Raw genomic sequence first — 22,458 nt, forward strand, 5'->3', positions numbered from 1 at the left:
ATATAGACATATAAAGATATAATGCTATCTTCTCAACTGTTCATTGTCAAAGATATCATCATTTATTATCATATTAGCATCCTCATTGATGTTATCCTAACTATTTGGAGATCCTCATTCTCAATCAACTCTTGTTAAGTGTTCAATGACGTGTTAATTCTACTATGTACAATCTTCTTTATAACTTCTAACCATATATGCCACCATGGTCTATCTCTTTTTCTTCATAAAATTCAAAAGTTATTTTATCAACTCATCTTGTTGGTGCATCTTTTGCAATCTTTTTTTGTCATGCCCAAATCAAAAGTCTAGTTTTCACAAATTGCGCTACTCCCATCATCTCTCTAATGTAATAATGTCTTAATATTCCATTTCTAGTTTTATGACACATCCCTCTAAAAAATTGTATTTCTGACATGCTCGCATTAGTGATTAGTGACTTTTTTGTTGACGAACATCTTCATAGATGTAGAATAGATGGTGCAGTTGTAGCTTTATAAGATGCATAAGTCTACATGATATTCTATTATTGAAATATACTCATGACCTAGTTCTTCATTTTAAACTATCAAGAATTGGCTCTTAAACTAAATGTGCATACATATCTCCATTCTTCTCAATAGAAAATCCAAGATACTACCTTACAATATATTTGGTACCACTTAATTTCTTAATAATATTGGTTGATAACTATTAATTTAGGATCCACTAAATTTTGCATATGATATAGTTCATCTTTGTTCTACCAATCTTTTAAAAATTTCATCTTTAAGTTAGTTTTCCTTGAGTGAATGGAAAATAAAGATTCATAAAGCTGATCCCAAATAGTTGGGATAGGATAACTATGATCATGATGATGATATTCTAACCTCTCATTCATAACCCTATGTATAAGAATTACGCAATCTAAAAATAGTATAGATAAGATACTTCTTTTTAATTGTCCTTTGTAAACATCTCAATTCAAGAGATGTTTAGAATCATAACTTCTTGAAATTTGATACGCCCTTGTGGGGCCCAGGGATAAATTATTCGATATTTAAGGAGGAGAAATTAAGGGGGAACTAATTAGGAAAGGTTTATTTAGGGAAAGAGGACTGATTTGATTGGGTGGAAATTAAAAAAGATGTATTCAGGGAAAGATGATTGATTTGATTGAGATGGAATTATGAAAGGTTTATTTAGGGAAAGATTGTTGATTTGATTATGACAGAATTAGAAAATATTTACTTAGGAAAAGATGGTTGCTTTGAATTCAAATTTGGGAGGGAAGTAGGAATGTTTATATTAGGGTTAATTGGGTGGTTTTATTTTCATTACGTGATTGTGTTTGTTGTAGTTTTTCTTTGGGGATTTTTCTAATGACACCTAGGGTTTGTGGAAGAGCTGATCTACCTCTCGAATAATAGATCAATTGTATTTTTTATTATTTGTTGAAAAAATAATAAAAAATCAGCCCTACTATTTGGTTCCTACATTTTTCTTTTTTATCTACTTGTTGCTTTTACTTCCAACATGCATCAAACTGGTATCAGAGCGAGATTTTGTAGAGATGGCCAAAGAAGGTAGATTCTTTGGAAGGCTAAGTGGAGCAAATCAAATTCAGGATGGAGAAGTTTTCAACTATATTAGAGTGATGGTTTGTGCTTCTGATGCGATGAGAAGTATACAGCAGGCCATCGGTGTAAGAACCGCAAACACCAGGTCCTTATGATTTGTGATGAGGAAGAGATCGACATCAAGGAGTTGGAATAGAAATCAAAAGTGGGAGGAGAGCACATACACCTTGATATGGCTAAAGTGTCCCTTAATTTAGTGGCGTGATTTACTCCAAATCACACCATGAAAGTGTGGGGATAGATTAGGGAGAGGTCAATGATGGTCTTGGTGGATAGCGGGGCTATTCACAACTTCATGTCAAATTTAGTTGTGGATCAGTTAGGATTGAAGTTGGTGGACACATGAAGCTTTTGAGTCATGATGGGGACATGGAAGGTGGAGAGGTGTAGGGGGATCTGTAGGAGTTGTGCTGACAGTCCATGGTATGCATATAGTGGAGGATTTTCTTTCCTTGGATTTGTGGAGCACTGATGTGATCCTAGGGATGAAGTAGTTACATACAATCAGGGAGACGAAGGTGGATTGAAAACCTTTGAACATGGATATCCAGGTGGAGGGGAAGAGGGTGGTTTTGCGAGGAGATTCCAGCCTGTGCAAAATCATGATTTCACTCAAATTCATGGTCAAGGCGATATAGGGAGCAGGGCTGGATTACTTGATGGAGCTACAGAGCCTATAGGAGGTCTGAGATTCAAAGTCGGTCTAGGTCCCTGAGTGTGTACAACAACTTCTGCATCAGTTTCCTATGGTTTTTCAATAGCCTAGCAGATTATCGCCACCCAGGGAGCTCTAGCATGCCATTATTTTCAAAATGGGAGCTTCTCCTATCAGTGTTTGATCGTACCGGTACCCATTGATTCAGAAGGATGAGATAGAGAGGCTCATCAAAGAGATGCTTGAGGCAGGGCTTATTAGTCCCATTATGAGCCCCTTTTCCAGCCCAGTTCTACTGGTGAAAAAGAAGGATGATAGTTGGAGGTTTTGCGTGGATTAGAAGGCCTAAACAAGTAAATTGTGTTGGATAAGTTTCCTATCCCATGATTGATGAGTTCTTGGATGAGCTGTTTTGAGCGGTCATCTTCTCGAAGATTGACCTAAAGTCGGGGTAGCACCAAATCAAAATGAAGTTGGGGGATTTGCACAATATAGCCTTCAGGACATATGAGGGTTACTATAGTTTTTGGTGATGTCTTTCGGCCTTACCAATGCTCCAGTCACTTTTCAGTTCCTCATGAACTGGGTTATTTAACAATACCTTAGGAAATTTGTCTTAGTCTTCTTTGACAACATCATAATCTACGGTCGTACAGAGGCAAAGCATGTGGGTTATCTAACGACTGTACTATTTATTTTGAGGGAGCACTGACTGTATGTCAATATGAAGAAATGTCCCCTTGCGCAGTCACAGGTGGATTACCTATGACATGTGGTTAGCAGAGCAAGGGTAATATCAAACCAATCTAAGATTGAGGCTATGTTGGATTGACCTTTACCAAAGAGCCTGAAGGAGTCGAGAGGTTTCTTAGGTCTCACCGGGTATTACTGAAAGTTTGTGCGAGGGTATGAGATGATAACATGACCATGGATGGGGTAGCTGAAGAAGGACAATTTTAGTTGAGGGTAAGCAACAACACAGGCTTTCGAGCAGCTTGAGAAAGCCATGACCAACGTGTCAGTATTATCATTTTTTGACTTCAGTAGACCTTTGTGCTGGAGATGGATACATTAAAAAACTGACTAGGGGCAGTACTCATGCATGATCATTGGCCCGTTGCCTATTTCAGCCAGGTGCTCACGACCAGGGCGAGGCTCAAGTCTGCATATGAGCAAGTTGATGGCAATTGTCTTAGTCATTTAAAAGTGCGGCGACCCTATTTGTTGGAGCGACACTTTATCATTAGGACAAACCAGAGGAGTCTAAAGTTTTGACTGAAGTAAAAGATGATGACTGAGGAGCATCATAGGTGGTTATCCAAGTTACTTGGATATGATTTTGAGATCCAGTATTACCCAAGACTGGAGAACAAGTTTGTGGATGCACTATCGAGAAAGACGGATGAAGTCACATGGGAGCCATATGAGATGATCAGGAGTCGGATCCCATTCTTTCCACCTTGAGGACAATATGTGTCTTTTGGAGAGAGAGAGGGGGGGGGGAGAAAGAGAGGGGGGGGGGGGGGGGGGGGAGGGAGTATTGATACGTCCTTGTGGGTTCTGGAGGATCTGTTATTCATTATGTAAGGAGGAATTAAGGGAGAACTAATTAGGAAAGTTTTATTTAGGGAAAGAGGGTTGATTTGATTGGGAGGAGATTATGAAAGGTTTATTTGGGGAAACATGACTGATTTGATTCGATGGGAGTTAGGAAAGGTTTATTTAAGGAATTTCTTAATTTGTTATTTTTCTTCTTTAAAGAAAGGTGTACTATATATACACACACACACACTAAAATATGTCTAATAAAGGAAATAACTAATTAGCTTAATTCTTTTTTAAAATTTAAAAATCATAATCATAGGAGAGTAATTTTTTCTTAAAAATTAGGAAACAAAATCATAGATGATCACAATTTATCTCTCCTTTTTTTCCTAAAAATACTTTTCTAAAATAAATTCACTAATTTTGACTTTCAAATATTCAACACTACCCCTCAAGTTGAAGAATATTTATCATATAATCAAAGCTTACAAATAAAGTTTTCAAAACTAGGTCTAGGTAGAGCTTTGGTGAGGATGTCTGTTGTTTGTTGCTTTGTAGGGATGTATTTCAATTTAACGGTCTCACTAGTCACCTGCTATGTATAGGAGAATAAATTTTTAAAAAATATAATCATAGGAGAATAATTCTTTCTTAAAAATTAGGAGAAAAATCATAGATGAAGATCATAATCTATCTCTCCTTTTATTCCTAAAAATACTTTTTTAAAATAAATTCTCTAACTTTGACTTTCAAGTATTCAACACTTCTCCTCAAACTGAAGAATATATATCATATAATCAAAGCTTACAAATTAAATTTTCAAAATTAGGTCTAGGTAGAGCTTTGGTGAGGATGTTTTCTATTTGTTGCTTGGTAGGGATGTATTTCAATTAACTGTCTCACTAGTCACCTTTTATGCGATGAAGTGTCTATCAATTTCAACTTGCTTAGTCCTGTTATGACGCACGAGATTCATAGCTATGTCGATAACTGCCAGATTATCACACATCATCAGAATAGGAGATGAACTCATTTGTCCCAATTCACTAAGAACCCTTTTTATCCTAATCTCTTCACTAATGTCCTGTGCCAGTGCTCTGTGCTCAACTTCTGCACTACTTCTGGCTACCACTGATTGCTTCTTACTCCACATAACAATATATCCCAGAAAAAAGAGCAGTACTTAGAAGTTGATCGTTTTTCAATGATGTCTTCTGCCCATTCTACTTCTCTGAATACGCATCAGTGTTACATTTCTTTATCTTTCTAAAGAATAAACCTTTCTCTGGTGTCATTTTCAAGTATCTTAAGAATCCTGTAGAATGTTTCTATGTGTTTCTCTGTAGGATTGCCCATGAATTGACTTACAACACTCACTATAAAACCAATATTTGGTCAAGTGTGTGAAAGATAGATTGGATGTCCAATAAGTCTCTGATACCTCCCACTGTCTACAGATGTACTTTCTTTATTGGTGCCAAGTTTTTTTTTGATTATCCATAGGAGTATCAACGGATTTGCATCCAAGCATACCGGACCCGGATCTCCTTAAGATGATCTAGAATATATTTCCTTTGATAAATAGCATTGCCCTTTCTTAATCTAGCCACTTCCATTCTAAAGAAATTTTTAAGATTTCCAAGATCTTTAAATTCAAACTCTTTTGAATTATAGTTTTTCAAACTCTGTAATTCCTCCACATCATTCCCGGATAGAATAATATTATTGATATAGACTATCAATATAAAAATTTTCTCGGCGTGAGATTTCTTGACAAATAGAGTATTATCAGCTTGACCCTGTATGTAGCTTAGCTTCAAAATTGCTTTTATGAATATGTCAAACCAGGCTCGGGGAGATTGTTAAAGGCTGCATAAGGATTTCTTAAGTTTGAAAATCTAATTCTTTGTCATACTTTTTTTTTTCAAAATTAGGTGAGATTTTCATGTAGACTTCCTCTTCAAGGTCACCATTTAAAAAGGTCTTTTTTATGTCCAGTTGTTCAAAGTATCATTTTTGGTTGACAGTTAATGAGAGAAGAATTCTGATAATGTTAAGCTTTGTGACATGAGCAAAAGTTTCTTAGAAGTCTATTTCATAGGATTGTGTAAATTCTCTTGTTACCAACCGAGTCTTGAATCTCTCAACTAATTCATCTGCTTTGTACTTTATTATGAAAATCCACTTGAACCCAATGACCCTTTTCTTAGCTGGCAAATCAGTAACAACCCATGGTGCATCAATGTCATCTTGTACTGCCTTTTTTCACTCTGATTTTTTTTTTAACTTTGAATTTTGTAATGCCTCTTGTATTGTGCTAGGAACTTGAATATCATCAAAAGAAGTAGCAAACACACTGCAATTTGTTGATAGCCCTTATTAAATAATATAATTCCCAATTGGATGACCGATACATCTTCTAACACCCTTCCTCAATGCAATCAGCATGGTAGAGTCGTCAATGTTGGGAATTTGCATCTCCAGCCTTATCTGTATCTATGTTTTCTTCAGGTGGATTTGAAATCGAGTCAATATCTTGGCCACATGCTGGCTGTGATCTATGTTGTACCGATACGGATACGGCGACACGGATACGACACGATACGGATACGGGACACGTCAATTCTTAAACATACAGGATACAGGTACGGCGCGGACACAACATTATAATTTCTAAATCATACATAAAAATTAAGAAAGCAATCAAAGCATAATATTTGAAATTACAAAAAAAAAAAGACAACAACATCATTTGTAGCCTTTTAACTTATAATATCAAAATATAAGTAAGTATTAAATGTCTAGTACAACAATAAAAGCATAAACATAAATTATCTAGCACATGAAATTTCAACTATTCAATAGAAGGAAAGATATAATTATCTTCTTCATCGGTTTGTCATTAAACTTCTATATCATCTTCAATAAATATCATAGCTTCTTATTCATGCTCATCAAGTGAAAGATTAATAAATTTTAATATTTTCATATCATCAAGAGACTCAAATCCATATCGGAAATGAGAGAATCTTGCTCGCAACCGCGGAGGTAAATACGACACGTCTTTTTTTTTCGGATTTCTTTTTTTTTCAACGGACACGCGTATCGGATACGCGTGTCCTTTTGAAATTAAATAGTATTTTAATTGGATACGACTTTGGCATATCCGGCACGTATCGGTGGAGTATCGGAGGCATATCCGTGTATCGGTGTATCGGATACAGCACGCCTTCATAAATAGGTGTATCGGTGCAACGTAGGCTGTGATTTGTGTTCTAGTTCCTAACTTTTCCTCCTCTTGATGTAGACTTAAAATTTCTCATTAGCAAGTTGTGGAGCCATAGATTGAGCAGGCATGGTAGAAGAAACATTCGTGGGGTGGACTGATGATTAAATAGGCATGGGTGTGAACAAGTCTTGTGTAATGTCTTTGGGCACAAGCATGGGTTGAGAAGAGCTTGATGACTCTGAGTGGGCGAAGGGCACAAACTCGAGAAAAAACTCCCTAACTTGATGTTCATTCATGCTTTCCCCCTGAACATGAGATTTGGGATAGAAGGACACATATTCAAAGAAAGAAACATCCATGGTGGTGTAAAATCTTTTGTTGGTTGGAGAATAATATTTATACAATCTTTGAGTTAGAGAGTACCCTAGAAAAAATACACTTATTAGTTCTAGGATCAAATTTGATACAATGTTGAGGATACACATGAACAAATACCATGCAATCAAAACCTTGAGTGATAAATTTCTCGAAGAATCTAACATAGAGTTTTAGAATTAAGGACTCTAGAATCTAAAGTAGAGTTTTAAAATTAAGGACTAGATGACATACGATTGATTAAATAGGTAGCTATGAGAATGACTTCCTCCCAAAAATAATTTAGAATATTAGAAGAAAACATAAGACACCGGACAACCTCCAAGTGATGTCTTTTCTTACATTCAACCACCCTATTTTTTTGAGAGATTTCAACACAAGAATTTATATGGATAATCTCATGATTTTGATGGTAGGTATGAAGACTACTAGTGATGCATTCCCTAGCATTGTCTAACTTGATTACCTGATTTCTAGAATTGAATTGATTTTGAACCATGAGATTGAAGGCTTTAAAAAATGGCATGACCTCAAACTTTTCTTTCATAAGGAAAACCCAAGTTATCCTTGTATGATCATTAGCAAATGTCACAAACTATTTAGTAACAAAAATATTTTTTATTCTTGCGGGATCCCACACATTACTAATGGATCAAAGAAAATGCAATTGAAGGTTTGTATGGAATTTAAGGATATATTATTTAAATATAATTTACAACATGACAAGTTTCACAATGAATTGATGTTGAATTTGTATTGATAAATAATTTGGTAAATAATTTTGTAGGATAAACAAAGTATGATGACTAGGATGATAGTATAACAATATAATTTCACCATCTTTATTGATATTGGAATTGGACACATAATTGAAAGATTCTAACATACTCTGAGATTGGACACAACTTGTTTGAGAAACTTAGTTTAAGGATCTGTCACATAGGAGGAGATAGAGCCTGGAGCACAGTTCAACACTCTCAATCATCTTCCCTGATTTCAAATCTTGAAAAACACACAAATTTGAATAAAATATAATCACACATTGAAGATCACGAGCCAATTTGCTAATGGACAAAAGATTACAATCCAAGTTTGATACATGGAGGTTAGAGTTGAGATACAACTCTTTAATAAGTTGGATGTAATTTTATTCCAGCAATTTTAGAATTTGAACCATCAACAATATGGTTGGACGAGTGACCACTACATGGCTTATAATTTTGGAGAAGCGCGTCATCTTCTGTCATGTGATCAGAAGCATCAATGTTGACTATTCACAGCCTAATTTCTCCTTTGATCTCTTCAAAAATTACTGAGAAATCATGCACACAAATATTGCTAAACCCATAAATCGACAAAGGAGGAGGCTTCTAAATCTGTGTAAAAACAATAATTTCATATTGCAACTTGCATAAAGACCTTCACATATTCAACACCCTTTAATAATAACCGCTATACTAAATTGAAAATCCCAAAATTCATGCAAGTGGCCGTATATTATCTTGGGAATAGCTTGAACACATTTTTTGTCAGTTAGAGAACTGATTAGGAGCAAAAACGGGAACCTTCCAATTCACTAAATCAATAATCAAACAGTCCATTTCAAATTTACTGCTCATTGAAGACTTGTTGGCCAGCAAAACTCTTAATCCTATGAGCAACCAAGCTATTCCATTCAGAATCAAAGGCCTAATAGAAAAACCCGATAGCAACCAAGGGCTACTTCTTTAATCGACTTTTAAGCTAAAAGTGCAAGTCATGGACCAATCATAGAACCTGAATAGAAAGATTCGATGGACAAAATCGTGAATCAAACTGGGGAAATAATCAACAATGAACCAATAAAACTAGCACTGCTGAGAATATAATCCATTCTCTATAAGAAGCATCATCATAGACAATTATACCCAAATAAACTAAAAAAAGGTCTAAAAATCAAAGAACTACTAAAGCAAAATAAAATCAGACTCAGAATGTCGATTTGCATCTCCTGCACACGTTTTCATCTAGAGATATTCTGCAATATTATTCTCCCTTGGGACATTTAGATACCTTTAAGAAAGAGAAAACATAAATTTTAGTTCTTGAAACTACTCTTGCTTGGAATTTCAAGTAAAAGTCATATTTTATATATTTGACTGAGATAATACTTTCCGGAGAACATCAATTTTTATGTTATATAATAACTAATATTTTTTTCTTTTAACGATCATTTACATCGGTTCAAGTCACCCATATTCCTGAATCTCTATAGGGTTGAAGAATATCACGTGAATGGATTCCGCTTTGACCTTGCAAGTGTTCTTTGCAGAGGCACGGATGGCACAGCCCTTGATGCACCTCCAATTATTAAGGTACTTTTTCTTTGCATAGATTAACATGTAAAATTAGTAAATCTATCTAGCTCAAGCTATTACATATTATTAGTGATGAACAGAAGAATACATCAAAGTTAAGCTGGCATGACTAGGTGATGAGATTCTTATAATAAATAGGAAATAAATCGTAATATCTTGAATTATATAAAGCATAGTAATGATTAAGATTTCATGTACAAAAACAAATTTGAATTTCTTGTTGATTAGGATGGTTAGGATATCCGTGAAAAGGATACTAAATGAGCATATCCGTTGAAAGGTTGGAGTAGTTCCAGTGACAAATAAGATTAGAGAGAGTCACCTTAGATGATTTGGTCATGTAAAACGGCGGCCTTCCGATGACCCTGTTAGGAGAGTAGATGTATTAGATTTGGCCTATGTTAAGAAAGGTAGAGGTAGGCTTAAAAAGACTTGGTTAGAAAATATTAGAAATGGCCTTTCTTTATTTGATTTAAATGAGAATTTGACTCCTAACAGGACACAATGGAGAAAAAAAGATTCATGCAGCCGATCCCACGTAGTGGGATAAAGGTTTGTTGTTGTTGTTGTTGTGTAGGATGCTCAGGATCTAGGATTTATAATGCATATAAATGTAGGTCAGAGCCTCACTCGAGAGCTTAGATGAACCACTATGAAAGGAGGTTGTATTTGTTAGAACTTGCTCTAGAGAGGAAGAATCACTTCCTCTTCTTGATCTTGAGAGGAGGGAGAGAGGGAAGGAGAGAGGGAAGGAGAGCTAGATGCAAAACTTTATTTCTTCATCCTGTCCTATTACAAACTAAAGCCTCTATTTATAAGCACTAAAAAATAACACCAAAAGCTACACTATTGGCTATACAAGCCAAACAATAAACCTAAACAAAATACAATCATAAATTTATGATCAATATCTAACAATCTCCATCTTGATCCTAGATTTACACAAAAAGATAAGTGATGTCCACAAAGGACAACCCCGTCGATCTTCCCCGCAAATAGCGTCCATCACCTTACAGATCTTCTTTAGTCGCACTGCGTCCCACACAGTCAATTCCCTGAGCACCCTGTGTGCCTTGCTTCCGCGTCCTGTGCATCGATCTGCACCCTGCACCCCTGTGCCCGCGCCCTAAGCCTCCAACTCCGCTCCCGCACTTTGCACTCATGTGGTCCGACTCCAACCGCATTCTGCGCGTATCCACCCGCGCACTGAGCCCTGCGCCTTCATCTGCGCCATGCTCATCACAATCCCACGCCCTACACTGCCGCGTCCGGACTGTAACCTGCTTGTCCTCCACCAGTGCCCTGCTCTCCTATGTGACCTCCTCATGCACCGCACGACGTCGCACGTCAAGGGCCCCGCACTCCCGGCACTGCTCCTCAAGAACAGGCCGACTCCACTTCTATCTCATGGACTCCACCTGAAGTCCAAAACTCCACCTCAAAAAGATCTAATTAGATCTTTTAGAAACACCATGCAAAACAGTAATAGCAACTGAATGGCCCACATAACTCAAAATGAATCATGGCCTTTCAGTTCTTCATGCAAATGAACCCCACATGACCTGTAGTCCAACCAGCTACGCCCGATTCATTTTCTTCTTGAAGAAATCAAAGAGCCAGAACTATTCCCAATATTCCTTCTGAGTTGTTTCTAATTATTTCTGAATGTCCTTCCCAGAAATATGATGGAAGGGTTCCTCTGTAACTGTTCCTGTGCAACTGCTCAAGAATTCCTTCAGCTCTGCTCTTCTTGCATTCGACAGCTCCTGTTGGCCGGCAAACGGAAGTCGATCGCAAGAAACACGTCCATGTGATCTTCCTTGGTCTTCTTCCAAACCCACGCACGCAAACAGGACCTCTTCACTCAAGAACTGGCAATCAAGAAGCCCACGTGAAATTTGGCCTGCCTCTGATTCCCTCACCCGCATAAACAAGCCGCTCAAGACTTTTCTCTGCTTGGACATGTCGCCGGCTTCTTGCACACGGGCCAGTAGCTCGCCTCCGCCTAGTGCCCAGCCTACGCGATCTCCATTGCAAACTTCAGATCGTGGCACCAGGCCGCCATCGAAGCCAACTCCAGCTTCTCTGGTCAAACCAGCGGCCAAGTCGGCCTCCGCCATCCGTGCTCCCTTCGCCGAGCCCAAAACCAACACGGTCGGACTCTCCGACCCGACCCCGATCTCCAACTGCCTGCAACACCTGGGCGATCGCCTCGCGAACTTCCTTGTGATCTCACTGTCGCGAACCATCAGCCCACGCAGTCTTCACCCATTCCGCCTCTGGTCTGCTCTAACTTGCAGAAAACAATACACGCAAGTCCAACTCCGACTTGCTGCGTGAGTTCGTGAACCCCAGTAACCCGAACAAATCTTGCAGAGCTCCCTCTTCATTCTTGAATTGTTTTCTTAGACAATAAAACTACCTCTCCTTCACCTCGAGATCGCCACCATCGTGGCTCTGATACCAGATGTTAGAACTTGCTCTAGAGAGGAAGAAGCACTTCCTCTTCTTCTTGATCTTGAGAGAGGAGGGAGAGAGGGAAGGAGAGAGGGGGAGAGCTAGATGCAAAACTTTATTTCTTCAACCCATCCTATTACAACCTAAAGCCTCTATTTTTAAGCACTAAAAAATAACACCAAAAGCTACACTATTGGCTATATAAGCCAAACAAGAAATCTAAATAAAATACAATCATAAATCTATGATCAATATCTAACAGTATTCCCCATGTGTGTGCAATCTATGATTATCAGAAAGATAGCTCAGTAAAATTTTATCAATCAAAAACTATATATCCTACACGCCTAAGATTTTTTTTTTCATTATTTATAATCATAAAAAGTCTCTAGACTGGATGCCTCTTTATTAGTTTGATTTAAATTCAAAATGGTATCATCCACTTAAAAGAGGATTCCATCCATAGTTTCCACAGAAAATGGTGCCATAATTGCGCCATTGTTAATCCCGTGGTGTGGAGAAATGACGGAATGGGATAGCTAAGGACACGGCTACAGAAGGATTCTGTAAGGCATGGTAGAATTGCTCTAGAATTAAGCTACAAGTATCAGGACGCCTCAACTTAGCTTATACTATTTCTGTACTTATTTACTTTTCTACCTATGTACATCTATAAATACATGTCCACCTGTACGTTTGGATTTAATCTAATAATACATTCATTTCCTTTCCTCTGTTCATCTGGGTCTTCTTCCTTTTCTTGTCTGCTCCGTCGGTGTCTCCTCTCCTCTCCGCTTGCTCTGTGTTCTTACAACAAGAACAATTGATCACTATAGCTGATAGCAACTGATTAAATAGCGAATATCACCAATTCAGTAACTGGTTTAATACCACTTAAGCTACCGTTGAAGGCCGCAATCAAGTTCACGTTGCTGCTCTTAGTGCGTGAAGACCAATTTTTTCAATAAGTCATGAATTGGATAATGATGTACGAGTCCAAGTTGATGGTCTTCATAAGAACAGCCAACCCTGGAGCTAATTAATACCAACCAAGCTACCAATTTAGAGGCAAACCCAATTAAAACGAACTAGACAATCGGTTACCTAAATCTGAAGTTATAATCCAAGAGAGGACATCCCGTTCTCATAGATCACAAAATCAGAGGCATGTTTAGAATACTGTTTAAAATAAGTGAGCGTTGCATTGCAAGATAATTAAAAATAAAACCTCTGATCATTTATTTTCTTGGCGCTCTACCATTATAAACTTTTAGATCTCCACTACATGTGTAAAGTAAATAAATGCGACTTCTCTTTGCCATCCAATGACAAAATAGTGAAACGAAAATGATTTGAACATGGAATAATAGAAGGAAAGAGAGATTAAGAATAAAAGATGTCAATTCTGGCACTTGAACTAGGACGTCGCAGTTCAGAAAAATTTCAAGTATCCTATTTAACTGGAGGTTTTCATTATACAATAGCCAGAGGTCTTCAGAAAATCTTTATTTTTAATTTAGGTTACTCCATGACGCAAAAGAAACTGAATGAATATAAAAACATTTCAGACTAAAGTTGAATTTACAGAACCTTTAACTGACTAGGGGTAGGTACCCGATGATGAACTCCTATAGTTCAATCAAATTGAATGGAGATTAAAGATTGGAAAAATTTACCCCATGTAGTTTATATATGATTAAGGATGATGAATTAGCAATATCTCCTGCTTTAGATGAACTTGTAGCAATGAGGATTCCTAGGGATAATTCAAGATACTAACATCTGATTGGACTTGCAATGAAAAATTGATTTGAAATGGTGTAGCTTAATTTATTCATGGTTGTGGATGGGTGATTCTGGCTTCAGACATGCATTTTTCTTTGAAATTCTTTTGTGACATTCTTACATAATATTATGAGTTTAAAGTTGAAATGATTTGAAAATGTCAGTTAGCATTTTAATTTAAAGCGAGCAAGAACATATTTTGATATTTTTAGTCCTCGGTTGATTGTCACATGTTATTAGTTTTTGATAAATTTGAGTACATTGAAAAAATTCTGTCAATGACGAAGAATAACACCCCTCTTGTTTCTATGATCCATCAATCAGGCAATTGCAAAGGATGCTGTCCTATCCAAATGTAAAATAATTGCTGAACCTTGGGATTGTGGTGGCCTGTACTTGGTTGGAAGGTTTCCGAATTGGGATAGGTAATCTCATGAATGATAATGATTTTATTGCAATGAGCTGTCTGATGGGAACTTTTTTCCTGAAGATAGACTAAGTTTGCTTGATGTTGTACTGTTGTAGTTCATGTGAAGGTCCTTTTTGTCATCAGCAACGAACTGTGTCCTGGTCTTATTCGTGTTATTTTTATTTCTTTTCAAAAATGGTAAAACTTATGGTATTGAAGTAGTGCTTTTCTTGTGATTCTGAACATTTTCACTGTCTCTATTCATTTCAGAAAGAAAAAAAATGATTGATATTGCAGATATGAAAGTTTTCAAGTTTATGTGACCTAATGGTTGATATTCTGCTCCCCAAATATGCTTTTGTGTTTATCAATTGCTATCTTTTTTATTTTTCTTTTTTTCTTTTTTTAATTTGACGTTTCAAGTCATCAAAATTTAAATGATCTTTTGCAAAACAAAGTTAAATTATGAAGAAACCTACTAGGAGGAGATTGATTCTGTTGAACTTGTGGACAATTTGGTCCATTATCAAATATTAGAACTTTAGAACATTTTATGCTGGTTTGCTATTATATACGTTGATATCCCTAGTGATTCGTTATTTTAAACTCTTATCCTTCAGATAAAATTTAGGATAATATCTATACGTTCTCGTATTATTTCTCCTTAATATCTTCAGTGGAGTGCTTTCAATTTTTATCTTGATATGGGGAGACCTGGCTAGGCAAATTCAAAGCAAAATAAAAGAACTTTTTTTTTTTTCAAAAAAAAAGGAGCTATTTTTTTGCAAGCTTCTCAGAATAGTTTTTGAAATAAACACAACACATGTGCCTGTTCTGCCTTTGTATTGAAATTAGATGGTGCTTTTCTGAATTTCTTTTGCTGAAGTACTGCAGGTGGGCTGAATGGAACGGCAAGTATCGTGATGATATTCGGAGATTTATTAAGGTAAATTGGATTATACCAGCATTGCTTGATAATTCATAGCTTCAGAAATGAGATGACATGCATGCCATGTAGCATTGTGCACTATGTGGAAGTTGTTGGTGAACGAGTAAGCTAGAAAATGAATTGAAAGCTTGAATTTAATAAATGGGCAGTGGCCATAACCATTGATGAAAGAAAAAAGATGTATGCTACGGAATACAATTTAGTAGAGAAAAAATTACATGAATTCAGTAAGAACAAGATAAAACTGACTTAAGAGGGATAGGTGTTGACCAGTAAAAACCAGGAGCACGAAGACTTTTACCAACATTCAGTTGATGGGGAAGAGGGAGCCTTTTGCACCAACGGAATGTGGGCAAAGAAGCGTTCATGCCAATATGTTTGGAGGCTGCCCAAATCATCATAAACTTCATATTAAACATGTTGAATAAAAGTCCTATCATCTTATGATCATCCTACATCAATTCTCAATGATCGCAAAAAATCCGTCATTAAAAAGATTTGAAATGTGTTGAATTGAAATATTGTTAGCCTATAACTATCACGAATCAATATAAGATAGAAAAAGTAATAAGAAACGTGTTGAATCAAATCATTCTATGATCATCCTACGCTAAAACTCTTCCTTCAAGATCTGGAGATGTGGCAGAGGTTGTAAATCTGTCTAAATTATATCTGACAGGAAATGGGATCCCAGTTAGCAAAAATAGTTGAAAATTTGGAGCTTTCGGTGTGCATTTTGCAATTTGGACTGTCCAATTTTTTGTTGCATATCTAAGACACTTTTACCTCCACACTGGTATTTTCCGACAATCATAAACTTGGGGAGCATTTCTATACAATACCATTACTATAGTACCGGAACATCATGCATAATGCTTACCTACTCCTTGCTATTTACAGTAAACTTCATTCAAGAATGTTGAACAATTCTAATATTTCAAATCATGCTATAACCAATTTGGTGAATAAGCTCTGTCATGTCTCGTGTTCACTAAATAGATCACCTAAATCATACTACGAAACATAACTATTTTTATTACCATATCTACAATGACCATTTGATTCATTATTATGTATCGATATTCTCTCATTATTAGAGAAATTTTCATTATAAATATATATATATATATATATATATATATATATAGGTTTACAAGTCACAATTCTAGCTAGCACATAATTAGACACCATTGCTTAATATCATAAAGTATGGCATGACACAAGTCAGAAAAAGGTGCTTTAATAACCTTAAGTCCTGATAATGATGATTTAATTTTCCCAATACGATGTTTTTACCGAGTTCTTCATAATATTTTCTTTTTATATATGTAAATCACTATTCCAAACTGTAAGGTATGCTATGGATATCCTAAACTTGATACATTCTGGGAATTTGAGTTGTGAAACTCACTTATGCGATTGAAAGCTTCCATTTAAAAAATTGTATCAATCAAATGAATGATTAGAAAAACATAAAAATTACTTTAAAATCTTTTATATGGCTAATTTTGAAGATGATGAATGGTCATGGTTCTGTGTTTGAAGGTCATATGCTTAGACATCGAATTGGAGATCTGTTTCCTTACCAGGAGACATATGTTAGCTCATATGTTTACCATAATAAATTTAAGTTCAATGTTTGAGGAGCAATCTATTTAAAATATTTCATATCTTGTACTGTAATTTTTATGTTTAATTTAAATGCACATGGAATGTACTTATCCTATAAGATGCTATATAGATCGTAAACTTTTTATTAAATCTTTGTTGATATCAGCTAAGAAAACTGCAAGTCTTCCATATGTTTAGAACCATCTTTTTCTGAAGATTTTAGATGGATCTAGTGGTTGATTCAATATTCTTATTTATTAAATAAAACGTATATATTACTAGTTCGGTTAGGGTTTGATCTTGAGTGATGATTAGGTTGCTTCCATTATGACCTAGATGTCATGGGTTTGTTGCAATGTTGGGGTGGGGCTGCATACGTTAACCTCTTCCAAGCCCTATGTTTGTTGCAACGTTGGGTGTGAATCTCTTTTTATAGTTAGGATTGGTGAAGATTGCATTCCTTTTGATTTGTATTAATTTCTTCTTATCGTGCTTCAGTAAACAAAGTCCTTTTTTTATCATAATAAAGTAATAGTTATCTTGTCAACCAATACTTACTGCATTATTCTTTTTTCTTAGGGTGACACTGGTATGAAGGGATCTTTTGCAACTCGTGTGTCAGGATCTGCAGACTTATATCAGGTTTGATTGATAGTAAAAGAAATCTCTATCTTTCTTGCATCCATGAAATTCAAACAATAGCTAAGGTTTTATAATTATTTATCTGGTAAATGCAACCTTTTTGCATTAGTATAATACTCTCATTTGTGTATGCTAAATTTGAGTGCTCATTTAATACATTTATTTATGTGCTTATTAATCTTATTTTTATATTACTTAATCGCATTATCTCGTAATCCGAGAGAAAAAAATAAAAATGGGGACAAGAAAAATTGTAAAGAAAAGAGAGGCAAAGGTTTAAATCCTTATCTAGGCATGGAAATCACAAATATTTAAACCAAGATGGTTTTTATGGGCAACTATTTCCTATATATATTTTACACTAGCAAAGCTGCCCATTTACACATAAATGCGCGTTGCTAATCCTATTCAACAACTTCATCTATCTGCAATTCCTTCAGCTTTAGTAGTACCTTTTGGTATGAGCAACAACTTATGGGTTTCCAAAATTTGTGTTCGACTCTTTTGTGAGTCTATATTATGGGTCAAATTTTCAAAAGACAGATTGAATTATGAATAGGATATTACCCAAATATTTTGCCCATTTTGGACTTTATAAACTTATTCCAAGTTTTGTGTTGATATAACAGCCCTATGGTTAATTATCACACCATATTGCAATAGAGAACTTTTAATTAAGACTAGTTCGTAGGCATTAAATGCTTACCGTTATTAGCAGCAATTTCATTTATGATCCATAAAAATTATCATCTCTTAGTTTGAAGCATATGGTTGAGAGAATGAGTATTTATTTAAGGGAACAATTTTAAGTTGATCTTGGCTAATAGAAAGTTTTGTTACTTATCCAGGTATCTCATTTTTTAATCTTTTTTATTTCATTTCATTCCATCTTAGCTATTACTATTTTGATGCAAGATTATGCCACTCTTAGAAATTGCAGTCGTCACTTTATTTGTTTACTACTATTTTGTGAAACTTATTCAACAGGTAAATCAACGCAAGCCATATCATAGCGTCAATTTTGTCATCGCTCATGATGGTTTTACTTTGTATGATCTTGTTTCATACAATTCTAAGGTATTCACATAAAACCTTTAATACCTATAAATAGTCCTGCAGATAACACTTGAAAGTAAGAAAAATAGAGATAATTCAATGTTAGGGCAACTGTATTCTCAATGATCTTTTTTTTGTTGCTTTCTTGTAGCATAATGATGCTAATGGAGAAAATGGAAATGATGGATGCAATGATAATTTTAGTTGGAACTGCGGATTTGAAGGTAATTCATTTTAGTTGTATTCTATCTTTTTAATTGTAGTATAGTTTCTGGCAGGGCAAATTTGAAACTTCTAAGAGCAAATTTAAGTTGTTTTATGGTTTCAAGTCTATCCATTTCTTACAATATTTTCTATCTTTTTACCAACATCTTTTCTATCCTGAAATTTGACATTGGCATGAGTTCTTGGTCAATGGATACAAGAAATGTTGGATAAAACAGCTTGATTAATGCCTCTATTTTCTTGACAACGTTAGCAACCAAAAATATTGACGCATGCATTATCAGTTCATTGACCATTGCATGTTTAAGACTAGTTACTCTAACAAATTATTTTGAGCTAATATCAGTGACCAGTTTTGGTATTATGGATTATATTCTTTGGCAAAGTAGCTTTTAGCCATGTTTGAGAGGTATGAATGGAATGCTTTCAAGAAGAAATTCCTATTTTTGTACACGGAAATGTGCATTATATTAAATATGATTGTGAGACATGAGGTACATGCTCTTCTCTTGATGTAAGCAAAAATTTGGGGTTCAAATTTGGGAGAGAACCCCAAATTTTTGCTAGAAAAAATAAATTCTTCCTATATAAAAGAGATATAGAAAATGCTAAAGAAATACACCAAATTCTTCTCAAAAAGATACAAAATAGGAAACAAAGACACTTTTATAATATTAGAAAAGGACACTTAGAACTCTTGAACACAAACACCTTACAAATACTTTACTAACTTGGACACAACAAACCTAAAGGAGCTTCATTTCAATAGAAGAAGGATACAGGTGAGGTGGCACTTGCGGCGAGAAGAAAGAGGTTAGAAGCCAAGACGAAGGAGGAGGACAAGCTCGCAAGCTTTCCAAAGGAGGAGAGGAAGAGAAGTTGGACAAAGCTCGCAAGCTTTTCCAAGCAAACCCGCAGGTTATGGCTTCCAAAAATAGCTCACATAAACTCTCTTTTCTATCCCAAAACATCTTGTATTTATAGGAGAAAGAGGGCAGCCAAACAACCACCAAAACTACTAATTAAAGTAGGGAAATAGAAGGCCATAAGTCACCAAATAGAAGACCAAAAGACAGCAGGAATTCAGCAGAAAAACTGCACAGAAAATAGTGGAAAGACTCATGGAATTCCCCCCTCCCCAAACAACAATAAATAATTCTATTAGATCTAGGGAATGAAAGGCCAACAACCATTTCAGCAAATCCCAAACATTTCAGCAAAACAGAGAAAAGAAACACACAGAACCAAGCAGCCCAGCACGTGAAACCAAGCAGCCCAGCACGTGGAACCAAGCATCCCAGCCCGTGGAACCAAGCAGCAGCCTGTGGAACCAAGCAGGGAACCCAAAACCGAACAGCCAACCACAGAACCAAGGGGGCAAAGGCACGGAATTTCTCCCAGCACAGGAAACCAACAGCCAGTCACGGAAATCCAAGGGACAAGGCTTGGGAAAACAGCCAGCACAAGAAAACAAATAGACAAAGGGAAGGAAAAGAGGCACTAGAGGGGAAATCAAAGAGACACAAGAAGAAACCAAAGAGACAAATAAAAAGGGGAATGAATCTAATAATTCTTCAATAAATGAACTAAAAAACAGCTCATAATGAGATAAATTTCAGCTTAAAATATTAATGAGCTAGCAAGTCCAAAAGAAGTCAAAACAAAAATTTAGGATTTGGTTTGACCCCCCCTCCCCTGAAGCAAGATCTGGAGTCCACTTTTATGTGATAAAAACTTGGGGTTGTTGTTTCACTAATTTTTTAATGTATAATTCTTCGTTAATCCTAAAAATGTTAATTTGGAGCATCCTCTGGCTCTCATCTATTTATAACATTTGAAATGAATGGAACAGCATTTTTTTTTTAATACTGTCAAGGATGATAAACAAAATTGGGTCATCACTTTAATTTTAAGCATATTTGTCTATAAAATCTAGTCATGAAAACAAAGCATATGAAATCTTAGAGAAAAAGTAAAGCTTTAAACCTTTCCTACAAACCCAAAATCTTTTTAAAGCTAATATTTAACTTTCTTTTCTCTGTAGTAATTTTTTGTGAACTTTTTTATTTTCTAAATGAGAAAAGAATCAAAATAGTCCCCAACTATATTAAAGTACTATTTTGGTCTCTCAATTTCTTAAAAGATGAATTAAAATAGTCTCACCATGAGACTATTATAATTTCTTTTTAAAGAGTACTTGTGGGATCAAAATAGTCCTTCAATATTGTTGGGGGTTATTTTGGTCATTCATAAAAATTCAATGGATCATTTTGATCTTTTTCCCGTTTCTAAATTTTTTTTAATTATTTTCTCTCTACGAATGAAAAGTGGTTTTTTCTTTTTAGCTTTTCATTATAAAAAAAGAAATTCTGCCTCAATCATGCATTAAAAATGTATAAGCTGGAAAGCTGATGAAACTCTACATCAGAATATTTTCTGTAGCAATTTCCAAAATAAAAATTGTAAAGGTTTTCTGTAAGTTGCATGCAATCCTTGCACCGATTTTCAGTTGATTTTGAAGTTGCTATATTGTAACCATACAAAAACTAGTTTGTTGGAATTTTGAATGATCTACTTTTTAAAATTTTTATGCTATGTATTCATTGTAGAATTTATACAAGTGCATAATGTCTTCTCATATGGGTTTTTAGTGCTGAAGAGGATGGAAAATCCTTATATGGCATTTGAAGGCAATAAACTTAAAAACCAACTTCGAAGAAGAACGGAAGTTTTCTTGGACACCTCGTTGGCTTGACCACCACTTCTCTATGAAATTTTATTAGTTTTATGATGTTTTGACCATACACAGAGCTTTAGGCGTTGGCTTTTGGAGTTTTGCAGCGGAATGACTTCTAATGTATGTTAACCCCACTCTAGCCAGCTTCATTGAGGTTATGCGGCTTTTGATTCTACCACAATCACTTCGAGATTGTTGGTTGATCTAGTGTTGGGGTGATGTTATTTTACGGCTGAAGCTATATCTGATATACAAAGTTTAAACAATGAGAATTATGAGATTATTGTGATAGGAAATACTTGAGTTCGCAAGTAATCCAAGAGGAAATACTTGAGTTCGCAATCAACCCTAGCAATAATTGATAAAAAAACAGCCAGAAAACACACAAGAACGTGATGAAATCAACCCAAAATCAGTGGATTGTATTAGGGAAATCCAAAGCAACAAACACGAAGCAAAGATACAATTGATCCTCAATTCGAGAGGAGGATCCTTCTCTCCCAATTTCTAGAAGAAGTTCTAGAGCCCAAGGCACCAAGAGAAAAACTCCAAAGAACTCAATAATCATGTATAACTTCACCCTAAACAAGTCATACTATTAATATATTAATTCCCTAATTCAAACATCCATAATTCAAATTTTTCCTCTTACCCTAGCTGCCCAATTGTCTCTCCTCATATTGGTCCTAGTGGGACCCACTAGTGTGGGTGGAAAGCTCCAAAGGAGGCGGAACATGTCTGCCTCCTATAGACTTGAGCCGGCCCTTGGGCTGGCTTGGCCGGTTCAGGATGAATCGGCCTAACAAT

The 22,458-nt window shown here is 35.7% G+C and overlaps 1 protein-coding gene across 2 annotated transcripts in view; it reads left to right on the forward strand.

The window, feature by feature from the left end:
* LOC110116694 (isoamylase 3, chloroplastic) overlaps positions 1-22,458 on the forward strand; it is a 49,387-nt gene that overhangs the window by 14,108 nt on the left and 12,821 nt on the right. For both annotated transcript variants that reach the window (XM_028698581.1, XM_028698582.1), the window contains exons 5-10: positions 9,678-9,777; positions 14,347-14,447; positions 15,326-15,377; positions 17,571-17,633; positions 18,621-18,710; positions 18,841-18,913. In XM_028698581.1, the coding sequence (XP_028554414.1) occupies positions 9,678-9,777; positions 14,347-14,447; positions 15,326-15,377; positions 17,571-17,633; positions 18,621-18,710; positions 18,841-18,913 (479 nt within the window). The remainder of the gene's footprint in view (positions 1-9,677; positions 9,778-14,346; positions 14,448-15,325; positions 15,378-17,570; positions 17,634-18,620; positions 18,711-18,840; positions 18,914-22,458) is intronic.

Source organism: Dendrobium catenatum, unplaced genomic scaffold, assembly GCF_001605985.2.
Source record: "Dendrobium catenatum unplaced genomic scaffold, ASM160598v2 fragScaff_scaffold_1116, whole genome shotgun sequence".
Lineage (NCBI taxonomy): Eukaryota > Viridiplantae > Streptophyta > Magnoliopsida > Asparagales > Orchidaceae > Dendrobium > Dendrobium catenatum.